Raw genomic sequence first — 23,575 nt, 5'->3', positions numbered from 1 at the left:
GTCAAGCAGGAAGGGCACACAATAGGATCTTTCAGTTCAGCTGTTTTTGCATGCAGTGAAAGAGTCACCGCTGAAAGTCTTTGCATTGTATTTTCCATCCTAATTAAGAGAGCTGGTGTGGTTTACGAGTAGTAAGAAATGATTTGGCATGAAATAACTAGTTCCAAAAAGTTACTGCAATACTTAAATAGGTGACAGCTTACCCTATCCAGTATTTACCATGTACCCAACACAGGCCTTTTTTTATTTTAGTTTCGGAAGTAAAGTTAAAAATGTTACCTTGATATTAGTAGTCATTTTTAGGCTGAAACTTATGGAGTCCTCGCTGTAGCTCTCAATGTGTATGACAGGAGGAGGAATGACTGGAAGGAAAGAGAGAAACAGCTGTTACCGCAGCACAAAGAAATACAAACACTTATTGAGAGGGGACAGGTAAGATACAGCCTTTCATTATGACAACCTGCTCTCAGACCAGGAATGCCCCATCTTTCCAGCCCCAGCCTTGCCTGTCTCCAAGACAGGCTTGTCTCTCCCCTCAGAGAAGATACTGACGTGCTGCACCTCCATCGTTTTTTCCGTCAGCCACCCAAAAGCTGCCTTATCTGTGCCTTGCTCAGCACAGGCTGGAAGCAGACAGGTCTGGGCACAGGTATTTTACTTCTGAACTCAGTGGGACAAGCTCATATCCCAGTTAACAGCTTCTGGCCTTCCGAGGAACTGGTGAGGGAGGTCAGGAACTATCGGTGGGGATGGCTGCCAAACACTCGTGCAAAACCTGAAGTTAAAGTTACTATGGTTCTTTCTACCTCTGTTTTTCTAACCACCAGGTACTCGTGTACTTCATATTATCTGAATCCTGCAGTTTTAGTAGCATAGTGTTTTCTTTCCTTCCTTTGTCAACACAGAGAGGATGCAGTTTTATCTACCAAATTAGCAGGCAATTTTGACATCAGAATATAGGTTTGGAAGAAAAACTTGGCATGAATACAAATGACTTCAAAAGGCTTTTCTAAAAACAGTTTGGAGGGAAATGATTTACTGTGTTGTTTGAATTCACCTACTGTCAGACTGTAATGTTGTGATAGTTCTTGGGAGCCTTAGTGGTCTTTTAGTGGTCCAACCTTCACGAGATGCAGAAAGCATCATAATCATAACCTAAGAGGGAGAAGAATGAGCAAGCATTCTTTCAGCCAGTGAGAGCAAAGGAGTTAGTGGTAATGTGTCTTGCCTATCTGAAGGTAGGATCTAGCCTACACAAGTCAGAGGGAATCCATCTGCAGTCTAGGAGGGAGGGGCACCTTCTGAACAGGCTTCTCGCCCACTTCCAGGGCAGTACATCCATCCTATGTGCCGCAGAGTTCAGAGGAAGAGTCAGCGACCCGTTCAGACTTGCCACTGAACTTTGAGGCAGCTCAAGTTAAGCAAAATGGTACAGCAAAGCTGTTAAATAGTGTAAAACACTCAGTAGGGAAGAATAAAGGATGAGGAAGTGGTTATGCATGCTGATGCTAACAGTTCAGGCTTGTATTCTGCCTTTTTGCTACGTTGTCCGAGTTGACTGAAACAACAACATTTACCTTTGCCTTTTATGGTGGTTATGGATTTGGAGTCACTCCAGTTTCCCACTCCTCGACTAGTTACCGCAGCAACCTTTTCAAATAAGAGGGTTAGTTAATATGAACACATGTACGCCACCAACATTGTATAATGCAAACAGAGAATGAGGTTAGAGCAAGGTTACGGACATGGCGGAGCTCATGGGAAAAGGACTTTGAAGCAAACAATAGCTTAATTACTTGGCAATAAAATGCTTATTACAGAGATAAACCAGACTACTTTAAGTCAATTAAAGGAATCTAAGAGGAGGGAGGTGCGTCTTCTTTGCAGATAACTGCTCTTTTATGAGATCTTTATGAGTCCATCAAGATAAGGAGCTTTGGACTCTATCAGCTTTAGTGAGGTAAGAACCATGCCCATGAAGTCCATGTGAGCGCTGAATCTAGCTCCAAAGATTTATTTGGGAACAAATTAGTACGGGAAGGAATACCATGGAAGGAAAGACTTCATGGGGGGTGGGGAGACATTTATCCCACCTCCCAGTGAACTCCCCCAAGAACCCATGCTCATTCAGCACAGGGAGGATGGACAATGGCAGAGTACATGTTTCCCAGGGCTCACTGTGCAGACTTTCATTTCCTATTCTTATTACTTCTGTCTATAATTACCCAGCTTCTCCCACGTGCATACATTCCCCGCAGGCAGATCTGCTTCTTTTCCCAGTGATACAGTAAGGACCAAATTTATCTCTGGCCCAGCTCCAGTGCAATTGCAGTGTCATTGGAATGGGCAATTAGTAGTGCAGATTTCATAATACAGCCTGGCCTTCTGGGAGAAGCAGCAAATCAACACCCTTAATTCAGGCCTTGAAACTATATACGTTAGCAGTGCAAAACGCCAAGGTCCCTTGTGGGTTGACATTAAATGATAGGATTTTAAGAACAAACTTGTTGTACTTGACTGTGCTGGACTTAGACCACTCAGTGAAAAGTAATGGCAGCATGCATAGAAAGAACTTTGAAAAATACTCACTCTAACTGTGTATAATGTGTTGACCTGTAAGTTCTTGATCTCAGTGTAGTTCCTGGTGGTTCTAAGGGATGACCACTCCTTGGATCCGCTCCTGCTGTATTCCACCTAGGAGCACCAAAACAAGGGATGAGGGCTCCACAGTTAACAACACTGTGGGGTGACAGGTCCCTCTGTGTCAAAATGTCAGTAGAAAGAAGTCTGAAAGCTTAGAAAGGGAGCCAGAAATGAGATTATGAACTCAAGGGCTGTGTTGCTACCTGCAGCCCTGCAGCATTTCTTTTCCCAACCTGCCCAATCCTCTCAGCAGATTTCCTCTACGAAATGTCCTATTCCTGCCCCCGCCCCCCCCCCCCGCAGACATAGCTGTGTTCAGAAAGGCCAGCCCGTGCTGCTGTGAGCCCCCAGCAGCCTTCCTCGTCCCATGGCCAATCTGGACTCGGCCCTGCTGGGCAGCAGGACTCACAATGAATTCCCGTATGAGGCCATGGGCGTTCACAGGGGGACTCCAGCAGCCTGTCACCACACCCTCAGCTTCTTTTTTCAGGGACAGCTGAAGGTTAAAGGGAGCATCTGGTACTAGGGAGAGAAACAGAGGTGTTAGTGACAGTCACAGTTGTGTGTCCAGATCACCCAGGGAAAAGCTGGGTCTCCCCGAAAGGTGGGGACAAAGGGGGATGGCCAAGCAGTCCTGGCTCGTGGGAGATGTCTTATTCCTGCAGTTGTGTCCTGATTCCCTTTCACCTCCCTCTGGAGCAATGAAGCCTTTTTCATAACTGCACTGAACCTACGATTTTGCTAAGCTCTTTGCTTTATTTTACATCCCTTCCCACACCTGACCGCCACTCTGCAGCTAGAAAAGATCTTGCTCCTTGCATGCGGTACTGAACAGTCCCACAGGCTCAGCACTGCACCGCGAGAAGAGATGAACTTCCCAGTGATACTAAACCCTAAACCACTAAGTCACCGGGAAGAGGGCAGGCTGGTGACTCAGTGCTGGACCGACTCTAGGCAGGGAACCCGCAGCCCTTTTTCCCACTCCAGCACAATTCCCAGGCCTTTGGAAAGACACCCTTTGTTAGTAATGGGGATACGTCCGCAGTATCTACTTTCTAAGCTGAAGCGGCATGCATCAGGTCACTGATACGAGCCATGCAGGTCTGCTTACATCCTTCGGGTGCCCGGAGGGTGATGAAGTCGTTGGTGTTGTAGACTCGGCTGAGACACTGCACTTGGACTTTGACCTGATAGGTGCAGTCAGGCTTGAGGACTTTCAAAACACTGTTGGTTTTGTTGCTGTGGGTTTCCAAAATCTTCCAAATGCTTTCACCAACTGTCCTGTACGAGAGAGTCGCACCCCTCCAGTCAGGACAGTGTTTAGTAACAAAGGGTGAAACCATCTATCTGTATGTTAAGAGCTTGCTGCTTAGTTTTCTTTTCAGTGAAGCCACACCACTGGCTTGAAAAGGTGCTCTCTGAAAGCCTGAACTAAACATAGCTTAGTGACTTATAAGCACCGTCCTCTGAGGTTTCCTGTAACTGCTGTGCTCTAATTTCTTGACTTTGTTCTTGTTGTTAACAGTCCCACAAAGACAAGACCTGACTGGAAAAAAAAACCCTGAATATAGCTATATTACTGTCTGAGTAAACGGTTGTGGAGGAAACAAATACAGCTTTTCAAAAATGCTCCCTAGTTACAGCTATTTTGGGTCTCCTTTGCAGCCTAGTATTAGAAGATTTTTCAAGCAGAACTAGATTGCGCAGCTCTTGGTCTTTCAGGCCTGATTCTGTATGGTACTTTGCTGTAAACATGGGCATACTGATACCTGTGCTTATGCTTGTCCTAGCCTTTACTTGATACGAATAGCAATGGATCATGCAGTCTAATGGGCGGTGTACCTGTAATAGATGTTGTAGACACAGGAGTTTGAGGACATCCTTTTCGGCCGAGCCCACGTCAGAGTGACATCACCAGAGAAATCAGCAGTCCACTGGAGGTTCTGGACTTTGTACACGATTGTGTCATCTAAGCAGGCAAAAGGAAAAGTTAGTCTATTGGAAGGAAACAAGCCCTTTGCCCAGAACAGAAACAGGAGTTATGTTCGTAGCACAAACAACATGTGGAGGTAGAAACAGTAGTATGACTGAAGGGAGTATCTGCACCATTCAAATTAGATGTGTAATTTAGGTGGGCGTTATCAGCGGAGAAGAGCGGGTTTGTCAGAAGGCAGTTCAGAGCAGGAATGTATCCCTGGTACTCTTAGTTCTCCCCAGAATGTCTTGGTTGTATTTAGGCTGCATCTAAATACAGCATCTCCTTTCCCCTAACAAAAGATAAAGCGTGGCTGTTGATGAAATACTCTTCAACGTTATTTTGGAAGTGCACGAGTGCCAACTGATTAGTGCAAGCTAAGTCACTCTGCTACTTGTGCGATGAATCTGTGCTGTCACTGTAAGCCATCCAGGGTCTTTCTTTGCATGGTTTTCCTTATCACATTCCGTGTTCTGCAGAAGGACCCAAGCGAAAGCTGGTAATTAAGGCAGTCGTCTGGGGATTGCCTTGAAGTGAGCTCTGTTGGCTGAATTGCCGCCTGACCTTGGGAGAGGCATTTAGGGGATAATGGCACTGTGAAATCCAGCGCTGGCAGTGGTGGGAACTGGAGATGCTTATCTGAAATGGCCCAAATCCATACCCTGCTCCTGCCAGGTCATTCCCTCCTCTCTCTCCCTCTGGGGACCGCGTGTTAGAGCCCGCATCCAAATGCCATGGCCTGGCCCCACTCGGGTGCTCAGCTTCATTCCTAGTGCTGTACAGAAACAAAGCGGAGTGGAGCCAAACTGCTCTGCTTCGCTTTCTCTAACTGGCTGGAAATGAAACCCAGCAGGCATGTGGGTCCACGGACAGGCACTGTAAGACAAGCTATCCAAGAGAAAAGAGATGGTTTCCCCTTGGTGTAGCAGTCAAGCAGTGAATCTCAGCAGCTACTTCCCCCTCCCCTGAACCTGCTAGCCTCTCCCAATCGATATTTAATTAAAGAACTAAAACCTGATTGATGCACAAACCCACAAACAGTTCGGTAGGAATCTCATGGCTGGCCAGAGACAGCGATTGATCGCTGTTATCTGCCCAGGGCGGGCTGCTGCATGCGTCCTGCCTGCCTCCCTCTGCTGGGCCACCAAAGACCAGCATGGGAGGACCAGTGATGGCAGCAGGGCATGTGCCATGGCTCCCACGGTCACCTTGCAAAGGGTGACAGAGCTGGAGACTATTGCTTCGCCTGTGGCCCATGTAAAATAGACAGCTTTGTTCCTACCCATCCTAAAGTTGTTTTTTCTGTGTTTGAGGCTGCCGGAAAACAAATTGTCAAGTGTGGAATCTGGCCGGGAAGTTTGTCCCAGCTGGTTATAAATGAGCAAGGAGGTAGCTTGGACAACTAAAGGGAGGCAGATACATCTAGGATGTTGTGAATGAAAGGTCACATATCCAGGAGAGCACCTCTGCGTGCTAACACAGAGCAGGGCCTGAGAAATGGGAGAGGGCTGCTGCTTACCGGTACAGTTCCTCTCATCGCTGCTGTCTGAGCAGTCCAGATATCCATCACACCGCTCTGTCACCATAATGCAGGCCTCTCCGTCCTCACATTTATAACCATTAGGGCACGACAGGGTGCTGTGAGTAGCTGAAAGAGGCAGAATGGTTTCAGGACTCAAGGCAGGAAAGTTCCCTCACCAGCACTGGGCTCTTTGCAGTGTCAGTGCTGCTTCAAAAGCAGGCATGATGCTGGGGTGGCTGCATGTCAGGGATGGAGCTCAGGCAGAGCGTGTCGGTCATAGGGCCGTCTCGTTCTGGCTGCATCTTCTGGCATGGTGGCATCAGAAGAACCTGAAGCTTATCCTATGGAAAACAACAACTGCACTTCTAATAGGATTGGCACTGGTTGGTTGGGCTTTTTATTTCTTTTTTACTGTAATGCTGCATTTACTGCAAGGATTGCACCAGCAATAAAAGTCGTCGGTGGCTTCCCCGTCCTCCCAAAGAGCTTCCCAAGGGGAAGAGCCAGGCGAGACACTCTCCCCTCCCTGCACTTACGGCAGTTCCTCTCATCCGTGCCGTCCTGGCAGTCCCGCAGGCCGTCGCACCGCTTCCAGTTGGGGATGCACTTGTGCAGCTGCTGGCACTCGAACTCGAACCTGCTGCAGCGTCCCGGGAGCGCCGGAGAGGTGGCCGTCACGTTGGGTCCTGCACACGGCAGTGAGTGAGGAAACCACCCAAGGCATGGCCAGGCCAGACTGCCGCTGCCACCAGAAGGGTCCAAAACCTGTCCCCAGGTCCCGACTCCACTAGATGGCAATCTCTCCCCATCTAGCAGGTGGATGGCTTCTGCCGGGCTGACGCCGAAGCCATCCTCTCTCCTGACCGCAGAGGGTTGGAAAAGCAACAGGTTTGCAGGGGATGTCCTGCGCCAGCTCAGAGCTCGGCAAGCCTCAGCAAGGACCGCAGTGAGGAAAAAACAGCTCCTCTTTTAGCTTCAGCGTAGGTGTGAGCTGAAAAGCCACCCTGCAGCCCCGCTCTCCGTGATCTTACACAGTCTCGGACACAATGGCATTTAAGCAGGGACCTGTGGCAGTAATTCATGCCTCCTGCAGGGCTGGAGCAGTGTCCCAGCTGGTGGCAGGGGGTCTGACCCCAGGGAGAGAGGAGACGGTAGGCTTTTGCACCACAATGTAATTTAGCCCTGTTATCTGGCAAGGCTCTGAGACTGAAAGGCCAACAGTCCTTGCAGATATGATCCTACAGAAAAAGGAAAGGGGTGAGGAAGAGAAAAGCTTACGTGAAGTCGGGCAGACTTCCTCGTCGGATCCATCAGTGCAGTCCTTGTAGCCATCGCAGACCCAACTGTTCATGATGCAGGTGCCGCTGTTGCAACGGAAGTGATTCGGTAAACACGTCGGTGGGATCGATGTAGTAATGGGATGAACTGGGGAACCTAAAAATACACGGGGGAGAGCTGATCTGAGATCTCTGCTCCTGCACGTGGCCTGTAAGCTGTGCCTGTTCCCAGCAGATTGGGAGCTGCTATCAGCGGAGGGAAGCGGGGAGCAGGCAAGGCATTACAAGCCCAATGTTTTCATCTGCATTCAATCTGCACAGCTCCTAATCACGATTTCCAAAAACACAGAGTAAAAAGATGCTTGAGAGTGCATGCTCAGCCCGTTCATGGGGGATTTTCAGAGCCACGGGGGCTGGTGCAGGCTGTCCCAAGCAGCCCTGCAGGAAGGCAGCTGATGCTGAGAGTGCACCTTCAACATGCTGCAGCCCAGCCTCGAGCAGGGCTCCCGTGAGCAGAGCAGAGTACCATGTGCCCTTACCCTCGCAGTCCTTCTCATCGGACCAGTCTCCGCAGTCATTCTCCTTGTCGCACTTCCACCGGTTGGGGATGCAGTGCCCGTTCCCGCATTGGAACTGGTAGTACCGGGAGCAGTTCGGGGCCTCTGTTGGGTTTTCTGACAATGAGAGGAGAGTCCTGTGAGCCCCAGCGTTATCTCACCAGTCTTGAGCACAGCCGAGGTGTTGGGAGCATCTCAGGCCGGGCTACGGCTGGCCCAGAGAGCATCACCCTATCTATTTGCCTGAGCAGCACAGCTCGTCTCCAGAATCCCCACTCCTCACAGCCCTCGCTAGCTTGTTGCCACCACTATTACGTCTGTGTGCTGGGTGCTTCGTGGCCAGACCCCACCTATGATCTCAGAACCAGAGCTGACAGCAAAATTAAGACAGAGCACGGCACAAATGGCGAAGCAAACCCTGCAACTCTGAAATGAAGACGCAGCTGCTTCGTCTGGCTGGGTACAGCTCCTACAGCTACCCAGGGAACAGTGGTAAATACTGAGTTTGGCTGAAAACTCCCTGTCTGCTTTGGGCTGTGAATCTGTGGAGTAAATATGGTCACAAGTGACTTAGTCAAGCACAGGATGTGCCAGCCGTATCGGATTTTTTGTTGGGCTTCAGTTTACCTATCTGCAGTATGAGGAAAATGATGCTGATCTGCCTGTAAGACACCCTGCAAAATGTGCAAGTGGAATGCAACACACGCATATATGTACATACACACAAGTGCGTATGTAAAACATGAAGAAGGCAGTACTCTGTGCTCCTGAAATTCAGAGGAGGCTGGAACTACGGTGACGAGAGACCCTGAGGTACTGCTCACCGCAGTTCGCTTCATCGGAGTAATCGCCACAGTCATCCATCCCATCACACTTCCACACCAGGCTGATGCACACGCCGTTCTGGCACTGGAAGCTGAACTGGTCACAGGTCCGGTGAAATTCAGGGTCCTGGGCTGCAGGGGTGGCATGGAGGGACATCAGAGGTTTGGTGTCAAGTTCAAGGGCTTGAGGAAAGCTCATCGAGGAGAAAGGAAGGAGCACACTCAGAGGCAATCGCAGACTTATAAGCAGAGTATTACAGTTCAAAGCCAACTCTTAGGAGACCTGGCAGCTTTCTGGTACCCCAGGTAAGGCACTCTCCTCTCCATGCCCCTGGTTTCATTCTCTATCCAACCCTCCTTCGGCAAAGGAGCACAACATCAAACTTACAGCAGCCAGCATAGCTGGCATCTTCATCTGATCCGTCTCGACACTGGACGATGCCGTCGCACACCATGGAGTGGAACAAGCACTGCTGCCGGTTCTTGCACACGAAATCCATGTAGCGGGTGCACAGGGGTTCTGGAGAAATGGGAGGTCAGGAGGAGAGGGGATGGCACCTCTGCTGTCCTTGGCAGCAGGAATGCCACACACTGTGATCTGCACAGGCCTGAGCACAGCAGCCAGATTTCAGGAATTTACAGAAAGCATCCAAGACAAATGTCTCGAGCTCTGTCCCTGCACAGGCTGCCCTCGCCCGATAACACGTCGGGGTGCAAGCGGTTTGGCACAGGCACCAGGAAAGGTTTCATGACCTCCCTGAATACAGCTCCTGACAGCGCGTCCTCCCAACCCGTCACAGCCCTGCCTACTGCGCCTTTTGCTGACACACGCAGACCAGCCAATTTCCCAGGGGGCTCGTGAATGCTAACTAAGGCTTTCCCATTATCTCACCAGGGCTTTTCTCCCAGCAGGACGGGCTTTGGCAGACCCTGAAGGCTGTCAGCCCTTGCTGCCGGGGCCCCACCAGCTCCCTGTGGCCCCGGTACTCACCGCAGTGCCTCTCATCTGAGGCGTCAGAGCAGTCGTTGATGCCGTCGCAGTGTTTGCTGGTTGGGATGCAAGTGCCGTTCGGGCACTGGAAGCCGTTGCACTTTTTTTCTGAAATTCAGAATTGGGTGGATGTTGCATGGGGTTTTTTAAAGCTGCCTTTATTTAGCTACAAAAAGCCAGTTGCCTTCTCCCTGTGTCCGCCTGCTTTTGCAGCAGGGATGGGAATCGTCCCTCTGAGCTTGCTGCAGGCTTATCTCAGCAAGTTTGTAGAAATCCCTCCCACCCCGTGGCAGAGCCCCCACCTCGCGCGGCACGCGTTACCGCAATTGGCGGGGTCCTCGTCAGAGCCGTCCTGGCAGTCGGCGTCGCCGTCGCAGGCCCAGCGCTGCGGGATGCAGTGGCCGTTCTGGCACTGGAAGCTGGAGGCCTCGCAGGTGTGATATACTGCTGAAACCAGAGCCGGGGGGGGGGGGGACCGTGCCTGAGCACGGGGTGCCGACGCGTCCCCGCTGAGCTGCGGCACGTGTCGAGTCGGGCCCTGCTGCCCCACACCCCCGCCCCCTCCGCCTGCGCCAGGACTTCACGCCATGGCAGGCAGGCCGTGCGCCGAGCGCAGCTCCAGACCACGAGTGACCACCCCGTGGGCCCCGGGCAAGAGATTGCTGGGGGTCCATGTTCTTCATGGAGGGGGTCCACGTTCTCCATGGGTCACGCCGTGGTCTTTCCCTCTCCGCGCCGTGCTTGCTCACAAGCCTGCTGCGCCTCAGGGATGGCTTTTGGAGGCTAGCAAGCTCTCCCAAAGCCAGGAGCCTCTTTCCCTTTGATCTCGGTCCTTGGTGTGTCTGGGCAAAAGTGACGGTGGTGACATCTAGCCAGAGATGGCAAGAAACGTCACAGAGAGCAAGCAAGCCTTGGCAGAGCGGCAGGGTCCCCCATGCAGGGGAGGACGTACGCAGAGACGGCCTTTAATAAGGCAGGCAAGGCTTTTCTGTGTTGCTAAAGCCAATTAGAAATACAATTCTCCTTGGTTTTACAAGGGAGTAGGGCCCTGGCTTTTCTTAGGCTCCTGTCATGTAAATATCTGCCTGTGGGGGATCTTGGTTGAAGCCTAGTCTACGTTGTCACTTTAGAGAAAAATATCGCTTTTCAGCCAGGAGAGCGCTCGTTGTTATTGAGAAGAAAAGCAATGTTCAACTTAATTAAATTGCATGCTACTGAATTTTAGGTTAGCGAGTGGAATGCACTTGCAGATATTTCAAAATACTACAGTCTTGTGGCAGTAATATTCTATTAGGTATTCAGCGTGAAATGTCATTATTTTAGATAAGAACAATAATTGCAGGCGGTGAAGTCAGATGAAATGTTTCTCCAAAAATTGTGATCCTCTTAGATAATTTCAACTTTAGGCTTTACAAACCCGATATGCTTTTTGAAGTAGGTTCCTTTCCTGTAGTAATTCTCTCTGGAGAAACTCATGTGAGAGATAAGTGATAGCAATATAAATTAAACCTTCTTATATAGCCATGCACTGGGAATACTAATGACCAGGATCCCCAGCGCCACGCTATAAACCCCGTATGCTCGAGGCACGGCAAATGCCGCAGCAGGTGAGCACACAGGAGCTCGGAGGCCTGAAAGGGATCTCCTAGATCCTCGTGCCAGAGCCCCACAACAGCAGCTAGCCTTGCCGCCTGTCCCGGCAGCGCCAGGGCTGCAGCCAGAGCAGATACCGGATGGTGCCTGTAGCCCCGGGGGCTCTCGTGGGCCCCCAGGGCTCCCCTGGTCCCATCATCCTGTCTCCTCTGATGGGCTGATCTCAGCCGTGTGGTGTGGAAACCACTGCTTTTATCTTGAAATATCCCACGTAGTACTTTCCAAGTATGATCTTATGCCTTTCACTGGTGGACTGAAGCACTGCCTACTCTCAGAACTCTCTTCTCATGCAAATACTTAGGTTTTTGGCTTTGTTGGTTTTTGGGCAGGTTTTTTTTTGGTTTGGGGTTTTTTCTGTTGTTTTTTTAATGGGAAAGACCAATACATTGTTATCTGTTGACTTTTCTAATGAGAAAAAGGCTCTGTCTGGGTGTTAAGCTCAGGAGACTGCTGAGGAACATCAGATTTATGCTGCGGTGCTGAGCATGGTTGAGAGTTGTGACTTTCAACTGCAAATAGAGAATGAGGCTCAGGGGCACAGGACTTGCCGCACAAGAGGCATAAACTAGGAACAACACTACTTCTGGCAACCAGGTTGCATTGATATGAGTTGTAAGGGAAAAAAAGAGCAGATCTTCCACGTGTGACTCCATACTCATGAGATCCTCTTTAGATTTCCAAACTCACCGAGCAAAGTGAGGCTACTCAGAAGAGGAGCCGCTTCCCAAACTAAATGTGCCACTCCTTCAGATCAATTGATTGTGGAGAAGCTGCAAAGAACGTGCCTGTTTCCTGCAACGTATTTAACGGCAAGAAAATGGCCAGAGTTCAACCTGTGAAATGCGATCAGCACACGGTGGCCTGTTCGCTGCTTCCGTGCAACGGGGGAGCCCTTTTTGCGCAGAGGCGTTCTTTGGCTGCCCGGCAGCCACAGACCCACTTCCCCACTCAATGAAGCTTCAAAGGCACAGCCACTGTCAGCTGATACGCAGAAGACATATGGCCCCATGGCCGCCGCAGTGAGGCATGCCTGTCTGTGCAATCTTGCAAGTCAAAAGCAGAGCTGGATCATTGTGTGAGCATCGCAAAGCTGTGGGCAAACTCATAGCGAGCCCTAAGGCCTGTTGAAGGCAATGGAGGGAAGAAACCCTTTGCTTTTGGAGTGTTACAGCCCCCTGAGCTGAGATGCAGGCTGCCTGGCTGCCCTGCTGTGTGGCTCAGCTACCGAGCAGGGAAACCGAGGCACAAGACGCTGGCCAATGTCTTACAGCACCTCAGGCTGTTAAGTAATGAGTGTTTGCAACTGAAGGTTATTGATCACATCAAAGTGCTTACCAGTGCAGTTTGCTTCATCGGACCAGTCCCTGCAATCGTTATCACCATCACACATCCAGGAGAGACGAATGCACATGCCTGAGCTGCAGCTGAATTCATCGTTTCTACACTGGTGAGCCTCTGCAAAAAAGCGCACACAGTTCAGATGTTGTCAGGGCCGGGGGACAGGAGGAGGAAAGCTTCACGAGGGCTATTGACCGAGGAGAGGAGGCTGATTTCTCAGAGGCGACAGACTAGACAGCCCTGCAAAGCACACTCATCTTGAAAGCATGTTTTCCTGCCTCGTCCCTAGCCCTGAACGACCAAGAGCTACCACCTTGCTGTTTACCAGCCCCTTCTCTCCTTCAATTCAGCACCCCACCTCTCCAAACAGCTAAGCTGGAGGTGGATGGCCACAGACATGGCACCACTGAGCAAACCCGCACCTCCTGTGTGCTTGCTGGGCAGCTGCCCAAGGTCAGCGTGTAATCTCCACCAAGTATTTGCCTTTGGGTCACAGGAGTACCCAAGGAGCAGAGCAGGAGAGCTAGATGGCGACGGCACAGAAGTCTCCCTCCCAGACCACAGCGAGGGGGAGAACCAGTGCACAGCCTCGCTCTCTTCTCCTGTCCCTCGTTGCCCAGTAACCAGTAAATGATGGGAGGAGGTGGCTCTTAGCCAGGATAAAAAAGGGGATCTGGCAAAGCACTGCTTTGCCCTACAGTGTCTACGAGTAGCACCCTGCCCCAAAACACTGCTGGGTTTTCCGCCCTCGCACAGGGACAGGGAAGGAGGTTTGAGTAAGGGCACTCACCACAGTGACGTTCATCACTGTTATCCCCGCAGTCGTCCTCCAGGTCACATTTGTAGGACAGTGGGATGCAGGTCCCCGAGCCCTGGCAGCGGAACTGGGTCTCGGTGTCGCACACAGTGGTGGCTAACGCAGCAGGGAGGGAGAGGAGGAGGAGGAGAAGGAGGTTAAGGTGGTGGTTAGGAAACTCTTTCTGCTGTCTGAGTCTGTGTACTTGGTACAAGGAAATGAAGGGAGAGGGACAGCATCCTGCCAGCTTTGCTCAATGCAGCCTGAGTTACTGTTACTGTATTTTAATGTCATTATTAGGCACTCTGCATAAAGCAGAGCAGAGCAGGGTTAGCCGTCTGTCTGGGGATCAGGACTGAAGCTCCTGCCACCGTCATGCCCACTCGAGAGGCAGGGGCAGTGCCTTCCAGCCAGGGAGCAAGAAAGCTGAGGCTGCAGAGCTGCGTGCTCCCCGCAAAGGGGCTTAGTAAGCAGTGAGATCAGGCAGGGCAGCCAAAGGAGGGGCAAAGCTGGGCATGACCATTGCTATCCAAGGCAGCATCCCTGTGCCAAACTGATGACCCCTCGGTGAACCCCTGCAGAGGAACGGGTACCTACAGAGACTTTCCCTCACCTGGAGCCAGGCAATGAACTCGAACTTGGACTCTGCTGACAGGTATCGCAATGTTGGCAGGAAAATAAGCTCCTTATCAGTACAAAATGGGCATAAATGGCATGTCTGCAGGAACACCTGGTCCTCCACCAATTCCTAACTTTAAACCCGGCCCTTTTTCCACAGCGCACTAATCCAAACCCTTCAGCCTCTGCAAAGCTGTGGAACATCTGCCCCTTCTGCATGCATTGGTGGTCCCTAATTTTACTTGAAAAGGTGACCTCCACCTTTAATGTGTGAACTTGATTTATTAGCTCAACAAGAGGCCCGTGTCTGCATGATGCAGACAGAAAGTCACTTTCTATCTGCACTCCTTTCCTTGGCACTGGCTGTGCCCTCAATTATCCTCAGAAGACAATTACTGCAGGAGACAAACACACGCCCTCGCATGACAGCTGAAATCAGTCTCACTGAATTTTAGACATTTACACCTGAGCTGGTCAAGAGGGAAATATTGGCCCCTGCAGGACACAACTAATCTGACTGGCTTTGTATGTCTGTCAGAGGAGGAGGTGAGTTGCACCCCCAGAGCGCCTCTTGCTCTCCGTGACTATGAAGGGTGCATAGACCACCGGTTCAGATGCAATGCTGACACAGCAGACATCTAAATTTGGACAGGCAAATGCCACCGTAGGACACTTACGGCAGTTCTTCTCATCGCTCATGTCCCCACAGTCATTGTCGTTGTCACACTGCCAAATGCTGTTTATGCAGTTCCCATTGAAGCATCTATACTGGTTGGGCAGACACGTGTTTTCTGGTGCAAAAGGGAAAACAAAAACAAGCTGGCACAAGGCATGGCACTGAGCTTTCAGAAGACAGGCCATACTCCTCCTCACCTAAAGGGCAGCACAAAGGTCGTGCTGACCTCTCGCAATGGCAGAAGCTGCCTCTCAACATAAAGCAGCAGCAAGAACTAAGCATGGTTTTACCTTCCTTTATGCAAGTGTTGTTTTTCATGCTGTAGCCATGAGGACAGTCACACTTCACCTCCCCCGTGGGCAGCACGGTGCTGGACACCCCCTCAGGGCACTTGCAGCTCCTGCCATTGTTCGACTTGGGCAGGCAGAGCAGGCTGCAGGGCTTGGTGATGCAGGCGTTCTCCCCTGGCGAGAGGGCAGGGAGGAGGGGACGTCATCAGGATAGAGGGCTGGAGACGCCGCGGGAAACCCAATTTCACCCAGACTTTGGGTTCAGACCCCCATTAGGAGCCAGTTCTGCAGCGCTGAGTGCTGAGGCTGGCCTTAGAAATGCACAGAGCTATCTGCTCCAGGGAGACCAAGGGCCTTAAAGGTCCTCCCAGTCTCTTGCAGGCTGCTGACTAGCAAAGCCCTTTGATGGTCTTCTAGCCATCCGAAAATGAAGCCACTCCCTTCAGCGCATTCATCATGCCACCGCTACATTATCACAGCCCAGATGGATGACTAAGTGGAGGACAAAGTTCGTGCAGCTCTGAGACCCTATATTTTTTTTGGCCTGTACAGCACTTTGCACGGAAAGGCCATGGTCTGTGACGTAAACTATGAGGTGCCACCACAGCCGAGTGCCCTCTGGGCTCTCTCCCTGATGGGGAGCATCTCTCCTGGCAGCCAAAAAGCAGGGTGCACCACTTGTGAAATGCATTCCTTACGACGGTGCCCGAGCGCTTCAAACCCTGCAGGAATGGGGATATATTCAGGCTCATGAAATGTGAGCCGGGATGGCCTGGTGGCCTGGGAACTTGTGGAAATGGGGGATAAACGCATTCCTAGATCGCAGGAAAGATCGTCTGCACACTCACGTGATTACCTGTTGTCTTTCCTCTGTAAAAGATTTTCATATCCATGATCCCATTTAATCGGCCGACTAAGATCTCCATTCTTGAGCCGCTGTTTTTGGATGCTCTGAAAATGCTCAGCTGCGACCAGTCGTTCCAGTAGATTTCATTCTGAAACACAGGCTTTGCTCTTAGCGCAAGGAGCAGTGCTGCTGGGGCCGTGCTCGTCAGCGGTTATCTGCGCTAAGCCACCCTAACCGCCTGGATTGAGCGTGCAAAGTCTCCCCAGCCCAAGGGGCAGAAGAAGAGGAAGACCTGAGCTGGGATTTGAGCAGGAATCAAAGCAGTAGTCAGATCTGCTGAGTGGCAAACAATCTGGGGAAGATAGTGCAGTGCAGCTGCTTGGGAAAGCCGCATGTCTCTTGGATGTTGGTCCCGGTTTCAACTGCACCTGCCTGCTCGTTTCAGGGCTTTGTGGGAACATGCCAGGAGTGCAAATAGAGCAAGCATCACGCCAGCTCCTACCCTCCGAATCCAGCGTGCTCAGTGCTCTTCTGCCACCCGCCCCATGCACGTGACAACCTCTGATTGCTACGGAAGTGCATACCGACTGGAAATGACCCGCTGCATACGTACCTTAAATACAGCAATAGCGTAGGGGTGAGGGAGGCTGTCCAGGATCACGGATCTCTGCAGCCCATTGAAATCGACCCTCTCGATCCTGTCCATGTAGGCTTCTGTCCAGTATATCCAGTGGTCATCCACAGAAATGCCATTTGGCCACCGCACGCCCTCCGAAACGATGCACCCGGCTGACGACCCATCCATGTCACTTCTGTAAATGCCAGCTCGGGAGTCTCCCCAGTCTGTCCAGAACATCAACCTGACAACAGGCAGAGAGGTTACTCAAAATAATAACAAAACAGCTCATCAAAAGGAAACAGGTTATGAAGCAGAGATTTGAATACTTTACATTCCACGTCTCTTGCAAGACATGCCTTTGGAAAGGGAACTCTTTGCAATTCTAATGAACACCACCAGCAGATCTACAAGCAGCAGAGAGGCTTATTTAGCTGCAGGTTCTGTGGTGTGAGTGCAGCTGTAGGTTACCTTGCATTGATCTGCTTTGCTTTAGTGCATGCAGCTAAAGGCAGCTCAGGTTTGTCAGCGCTACATTTGCAGTGCAGCAACGGTGGCAAAACCGTACTTGGAAAAATGTAACTTACATTTGGCTCTTTGTCCTGGTTTCAGGTGGGATGGGGGAGAGTGAGTGAGCGGCTGCATGGTGCTTAGTTGCTGGCCGGGGTTAAACCACGACACTCTTGAATTTGAGTGTGGCTCAGTTTCTTATGCGGCTTTCTCGCTGCAACTTTCCCCACGCATCAGACCAGTTTTACTGGCAGGAAAAGTTATTTACTAGTAGGTATGTATGGGTAGGAAAACAGCAGTTTAATGGAAAGAAAAACCAGTTTGTGATCTCTGCTCCCAGGCAGCTGGTGCCTTATTTGGGCACACGATGGCAAGAGTGGGCTCCACGGGGCAGGACTGTGAGCTGTACCCCATCGCACTGCCTGCCGCCGCTCCCTGCCCCTCCATCGCGCCCTTCGGGGCCAAGCGTCGCAAAGCTTTCTGTGCAGCAACCCCCCTCGTGTTTGGCTCTTACGAGCGTAGCGGCACAAGAGAGGGGCTGTAGCTGCACAGCTCCCTTGGGGAATACCAAAGCACCCGACTACTTGCGATGCTTTCATTCTTACCCGTCTCGGGGAACCAGAGCGAGGGCTCTGGGTCGTTCAAGTATCGAGGAATTGAGGACGGCAAGTCGCAGGTCTCCATCTGGATTGGCAACCTAGAGTCATAAACAACAACAGGAGGGGTGTGTCTGCTGAGGGCAATACGGAGGGCAATCGCACTGGTTAACGTTACATGAAATCTGTGGCAGGTAATTACTGTTCCCTAATAAAATAACTGCCGTGGGCACAGGGAGCAGTTACTGTGAAGCAGGTGATAAAAGAGGATAGATCGGTGTATTTATTGACATTTCTGCGTGACTGAGTGAGCAGCCAGCTGCTGCCACGCTCTGTCCGTACCCCGTGCTGGCTGTGCGTACTATGCAAGGATGTTGCTTCCCACCCCCATTTCTGCTGTGTGATTCGGCCTCACAAACTGACCTCGGTTTAAGTGCACAGGGCTGAATGTTATCATATGCTGTTTGCATTTAGATCCAATAAAGTGGCACATGGGATGAGGGTCAGTGTTCAGTAACGCCCCACCAGCAATGAGAATTCAGGGCAGTAGCCGACTTAGGGCCCAGCCACCTCAAAGAGGCACTGACAAAATCACCTCTCTGTTGTAGCATGGGTTGGCATAGCTGTACCTCAATTTTGGGAATCCCGGCATTGACCCAGTACAGCAACTGACTGAGAGGTTCAAAGGCCAAAGCTTCCACTGTTTCCAGCCCGGTGCTTATGATTATTTCTTGCCCAGAGCTGCCGTTGAGACAAAGACGCTGGGAAAAAAAAATCAGAATAAAAGATGAGGAACTTCCAGTGCCTCAAGGCGATCGCGGTCAGGGGTGCAAGGCAAGCTGTAACAGACAGCTCAGAGGGGAGGAGCACCCAAGATAAACATTTGTATTTCGGGGTGTGTATGCAACACCCACCCCCGGTGCAAGGAGGTGATGACACAGGCAACCAGCACCACGGCAGCCTCTCCGCCTCCTGGCTCACCTGTATAATGTCAAGAGTGACATCGGCCCAGTACAAGCAGTTGTGGTCGTAGTCAAAGTCCAGGGCGACCGCCCCTTGCAGCCCGGCCAGGGGCAGCTCCTCGCTGATGCCAGAGGCAAGGTTGTAGCGGTGGATGGAGTAGCGGGTGGCGTAGAGAATGAACTCGTTCTCCTCTGCAAAAACAGGGAGCGCCTTATTTAGACGCCTCTGGCCATTTTAGGCTACTCGAGGGGCAAAAAGAAAATACCAGGTGTTTTTCCTTACCCCGACCACATGTTTTAGCACCTCAGCATAAGGGAGGCAAAGATCCTTTGTCTTAGTGGGATTAGGTTAATGAGAACACGCTAATAGTTTTATGTGGGTCCCGCGGACGCTCGTGCCCAGGAACACACTGCAGCCGTTGTTTGCTCTGGGGGCTGAAGGAGGAGGTAAGCACAGCAAAATCTGTCGTGACCCCTTCCTTCCCACGTTAGCATGCCGCCAATTAGAAACAAAACACTGATCTCCCGTTCCTCAAAATTCTCATTAAAAAGGTGGGAGTGATGTAAATCTGCAAGTCCTAGGGGACACCGGCACCGCAGTGAATGTCTCGGAGTGGGTTTTATTTCTAAGTTGTGCCGAATCCAGCGTAATGGAATCCTGGTCCAGGACAAAGTCTCCTGGGCTTCAGCACGCTACCGGTCAAGTCCAATAATGCTATTAATGAGTAAAGCTAATGTCAGTAAGTAACTCTGGCTGTGCATCCCTAATGAGATTATACGGAGATAGGAAACAGATACTGTACATGAAAGTGTTACCATGGTGCAAGCCAACACGTATCTGAAGACGATCAGCAAATACTCTGGGAACACGGCACTTCAAAGCCCAGCCCGGTGGGGACTGCAGGTTTATTTTTCAGTCAGCAAGGCCCTTCTCAGCATGACTAACACAGCTCTCCAAATAGCTCAAGAGGGCCTGGAGGGGTGAATAACGTGGCGGGCTCTGAACAAGGAGGAAAACTAAGCATGGCATTGGCATGAATCCCAGCAGCGGGAACACCACCCCAGGCACCCACCAGGCTGTTTTGAACCGGGAATATCTTTGGCACCCTGAAAAATCTTAGGACAGTGCAGGGAATCCTCACGCTGGCGGGTCTGGCTGCCCTGCATCCCTGTGGCTCCATTCAGCCACGGCTCCGGGCTCACGCTGCCCGCAGCGCCGGCTCAGCCGCCCCATCCCTTACACGAGCCTCTTCCCTGTCTCAGGCTCGCGCTTAAGCTGCTGCACGACAGCATGCTAATCACGCATCTTGTGATGGCAGATTAAATTAAAGCTGTAATGAGCGGAATGCAAATGACTTTGGCAGCACAGGAGCACAAGATCGTTGCAGTGCCTCATACATTTGAGAGGAGAAAATAAGGACGGAGGCGACGTCTGGCGGGCACGGGCGAGAGGACTAAAGGGCAGCCTTTGCCCCTGTCCGGCCCCAAATAGCCATCGTTCAACTGCACATGGTGGCCTGTCTCAGGGTGGTACCTTCCCAAGGGTTTCTCCAGGACGGGGGTAGCTTTGATCTAACTCCTATCTTTTTGGCTGGGTTCAAGCCAGCTACAGCGAGGACGCGATGGGGATAAGAGGGTTCCTGCCCGCAGCCTGCTCTGAAGGCTTTGGCTTCCTGTGACTTTAGGAGCAGAGAGGGCTCTGCACCACAGGCTGAAGCTGCTCCTGAGCAGATCCCTCAGAAGCTCTCTGGCCCCTGGGCGGGACAGGAGATGACACATTTGTAACCCACCAAGGCATTTCAGCTCTTGCATCATAGGTTTTGTCCAAGAGCCCTCTGGGAATTTGTCTGTGGTGCCTCAGGCACCAGCCAAAGGTTTTACAAATGAAGCACTTGTGCTCAAAGCAATCCTGTACATACTCACCAGCTAGCGGGCACGGTACCAGTTCCCCTTCGAGCCGCGACTCAATGTCTCCACCTGTACAAGTGTCCCCAGAGATCTTTCGGTAGCTGCAACATATACAGCCAGGCAGTTTATTTCATGGAAACTGTTAATACGCCATCATGTCCAGCTAGAGCAAGCAGTGGTGCTTAGTTACAAATTAGATGTTGGGATGTATGTCCAAAAATGTAATTTGTTTACTGCCGCTTGTGGGGCATTTGGGGGGGTGGGGGTGGGGTTGTTTTTAATCACCAATGGCATAAATCCCAGCGTTTGGAAGATCAGGTTCCCCTCCCAAGTACAACACATACCCTCGAGTCTTTTTGTAAGTTGAGCCAACAGGGCAAGGGACTGGCGGGTCGTACGGTTTCCCAGCAAATTCAGGGTCAGGGATGCAAACTTCTAACGATAAGTCGTCACTCAGTTTAAAGCCAAAATCACTGCAAGGAGAAGAAAGATGTAAGGAAGGCTGGGGGAGAAGGAAAAAAATGCAGCCATGCTATAGTATTACTCTGCTCTATTTTTGCACAGAAGTTTTAAGAACACAAAAGTATCTCAGAAGTCCACTCATTTACTATCAGCATTTAGCTGCATAATAATATCTTATAGCCAGACAGCTTCTGTCTCCTGGACGTTTCAAGAACATTTTGCAAATAAGCTTGCCAGTAGCCAAGCAGACTAGGGTAGGTGAGGCAGCAAGGCATAGCTGAGCCAGCGTGCCCTGAAAATCTGGCTGCAAGCCCCAGTTCTCCTGCTAGCTGGCTTAGGTCACTGGTCTGTCTCTTGGCTTTTCCTGTTGGTAAAATGGGAGTTGCAGCGCATCTGTTCTTTGGAAAACACTGTGGAAGAGGTTACATCACTTTGATTTTGCAGGGAGCCCAGGGCTGCGATTCTGAGGCAGGGATCGGATCCCACCAGCCCTGTTCTCAGTCCGCTCGTGACAAGCCAGACTTGGTCTCTGTCTCAGCATCGGACAGGCAGGTCTGGACCCCTGTATTTAACTGTGTGTACCAGGCACTCGGGCGGTCTGGCCGTGAACTCCGCTGAAAGTCCAGTCCCTGAAAAGCAGTTCAGTTTCCAAGCCCAAACCTTTGCAACAGATTGCAAGAGTGTGTTTCCTAATCCTGAGAGCTGTGCAGTGTCAGTAATACGCAAATTGCAGATAAAATGATAGAGCAGGGCCAATTGCATCCCTGTGGCTAAAAAGGTCACTAAGCTTTTTAGTGGAGGATCTCCATATGTGATGGGAAATTGTCTGCCATCATTTGAAAGAAGGTGATGGATTAACAATACTTTCCTTTTCTATGGAACCTTTCAGAGGCTCCCGAAAGGCTCTAAAGACATTAATTAAGTCTCATGCCCCGTTATTAATGAAAGGATGTTTTCAGTCTATTTATTTTCCTCTCTCCTATAAAATCAAGCAGCGATACACAGAGCTAAGTATATTGGATGTTTGTTCATTTTGAGCGATTGGTCACAGATACTTATCTCAGACTTACAATCCAGACTAAAAGAAATTAATTGGTATTTACCATTCAAAGTCTTCCCTTGTACAAGAGCAGTTGGAGACCATGACAGGCCTGTCAAAATCTTCCCCATTGAAACAGGTCGCATGAGGAGTCCTCCTTTTGAAAACGGTTTTATGCCCCAGTAAGCATTCATTGCCTCGCTCGTCAGAGGGTGACCACAGTTTGTAGTCGTTCTCTGTGCAAGGGACCCCTAAGAGAAGCAACAAGGCTGGGGTAAAGAAAGGCACAGTCCTTGCAGCACCCCAGACCAAGGGTTTAAAAGCAAGAGAGCTGCAGATGTCCCTTGGTCACTGCTGTTGATGCGTGCCCGGCAAGGATGCGCAAAGCGTGGTACTGTGTCCTGAGCCAGCGCCACACTGCGCTCCGGGGACTGGGGGGATGCAGAGAGCCTTGCAAAAGGCCTGCCGGGGGCGGGGGGGGCTGCAGGCTCCAAGCAGCCAGCCCAAGCTCCAAACAGCCAGCCCTGCCTCGCAGGAGGCTGCATGAACCTCAGCTTCTCCCCACGGCTAGCAGCATCATGGCATCGAGACCCAGGATGCTCAGAGTGAGGGCAGGCATGCTGGCACCCAGCCACGCACCACAATAATGCCCACGGCCCCTTCCCTCTCGCCTCCCTCCTCTGGCACAAAACAAGCGGTTTCCAATGCGAAGGTCTAGCCCTGGCCTGAAAGTAAAGGCAAAGCAGAAAGCATGTCAGTTCAGAGCGTGCAGCGGCACTCGGTGACAGGAGGCAACAAGCAGCTTCGTCGCGGTGACAGTGAATTTGTGATGCCTCATTTAAATGAAGTCGTTCTGGTTACCAAACAGATCTGTTTCTAACAAAACGTCAAGGGAATCAGTTATAAATTTTAGTCAAGCAAATTCCTCTGCTGGGTTTAACTGCTCTTTGATTAAAATGCTGCCTTGCAATCAAAGCTGAAATGGGTTATAAAACATTCATAGGCACAAGCCTTCAGAAGGATTTTTTTTTTTTCCCCTTCCCTTTTCAACAAATTCCTCCATGAGGAAGGAGTGGATATGGGGAGAGCGCAGGGGACACGAGTGCCTTCAGCAGCTGTGTCCATGTGGACATGAGACGCGAGGGACAGGGCACCCAAATGCAAACGGCGATACCACAGCCCCTGCAGGAGATGCCCTCTCTCCCCCGGCTCCCGCAGGATGGCCGGGGCAGCTGGGTCGGTCTGCTACTAATGGGAATGAGGGCATTTCTCCAAGGTCTCTTTTGGAAAATAGGACAGAGGGCAAGAGCAACAAAGGTGTTTCTGCACCCCGTTCGTATTTAGGCACCCAACTTCCCGCGCTCATCAGTGGGAATCTAAGAGTCTTAGATAACTAGATAGTTTGGTTCGTAGCCTCAGGTCTCTAGGTCGCTTTGGGCTTCAGAAATTCTCTCCCTTGCCCCCTCCTTGCTCTC

The 23,575-nt window shown here is 51.0% G+C and overlaps 1 protein-coding gene across 2 annotated transcripts in view; it reads right to left on the bottom strand.

Annotated features, from left to right (window-relative positions):
• Positions 1-23,575, bottom strand: part of SORL1 (sortilin related receptor 1) — a 48,496-nt gene that overhangs the window by 5,182 nt on the left and 19,739 nt on the right. Inside the window, exons 14-39 of one of the 2 annotated variants that reach the window (XM_049799827.1) lie at positions 22,165-22,351; positions 20,944-21,072; positions 20,615-20,700; positions 18,711-18,883; positions 18,359-18,490; positions 17,739-17,830; positions 16,621-16,867; positions 16,017-16,155; positions 15,161-15,334; positions 14,872-14,985; positions 13,571-13,693; positions 12,778-12,897; positions 10,111-10,236; positions 9,790-9,897; positions 9,187-9,318; positions 8,799-8,930; positions 7,957-8,091; positions 7,419-7,574; positions 6,677-6,826; positions 6,138-6,266; positions 4,486-4,612; positions 3,755-3,924; positions 3,053-3,165; positions 2,590-2,694; positions 1,578-1,650; positions 280-362 (exon numbers count right to left, since the gene is read on the bottom strand). In XM_049799827.1, coding sequence (XP_049655784.1) covers positions 280-362; positions 1,578-1,650; positions 2,590-2,694; positions 3,053-3,165; positions 3,755-3,924; positions 4,486-4,612; positions 6,138-6,266; positions 6,677-6,826; positions 7,419-7,574; positions 7,957-8,091; positions 8,799-8,930; positions 9,187-9,318; positions 9,790-9,897; positions 10,111-10,236; positions 12,778-12,897; positions 13,571-13,693; positions 14,872-14,985; positions 15,161-15,334; positions 16,017-16,155; positions 16,621-16,867; positions 17,739-17,830; positions 18,359-18,490; positions 18,711-18,883; positions 20,615-20,700; positions 20,944-21,072; positions 22,165-22,351 — 3,455 coding nt within the window. The remainder of the gene's footprint in view (positions 1-279; positions 363-1,577; positions 1,651-2,589; positions 2,695-3,052; positions 3,166-3,754; positions 3,925-4,485; positions 4,613-6,137; positions 6,267-6,676; positions 6,827-7,418; positions 7,575-7,956; positions 8,092-8,798; positions 8,931-9,186; positions 9,319-9,789; positions 9,898-10,110; positions 10,237-12,777; positions 12,898-13,570; positions 13,694-14,871; positions 14,986-15,160; positions 15,335-16,016; positions 16,156-16,620; positions 16,868-17,738; positions 17,831-18,358; positions 18,491-18,710; positions 18,884-20,614; positions 20,701-20,943; positions 21,073-22,164; positions 22,352-23,575) is intronic. The other variant, XM_049799829.1, reaches the window with a different exon arrangement.

This window comes from Accipiter gentilis, chromosome 5, assembly GCF_929443795.1.
Source record: "Accipiter gentilis chromosome 5, bAccGen1.1, whole genome shotgun sequence".
Classification (NCBI taxonomy): domain Eukaryota; kingdom Metazoa; phylum Chordata; class Aves; order Accipitriformes; family Accipitridae; genus Astur; species Astur gentilis.
The sequence above is the reverse complement of the archived record's forward strand: the minus strand, read 5'-3'. Positions and strand labels throughout refer to the sequence as shown.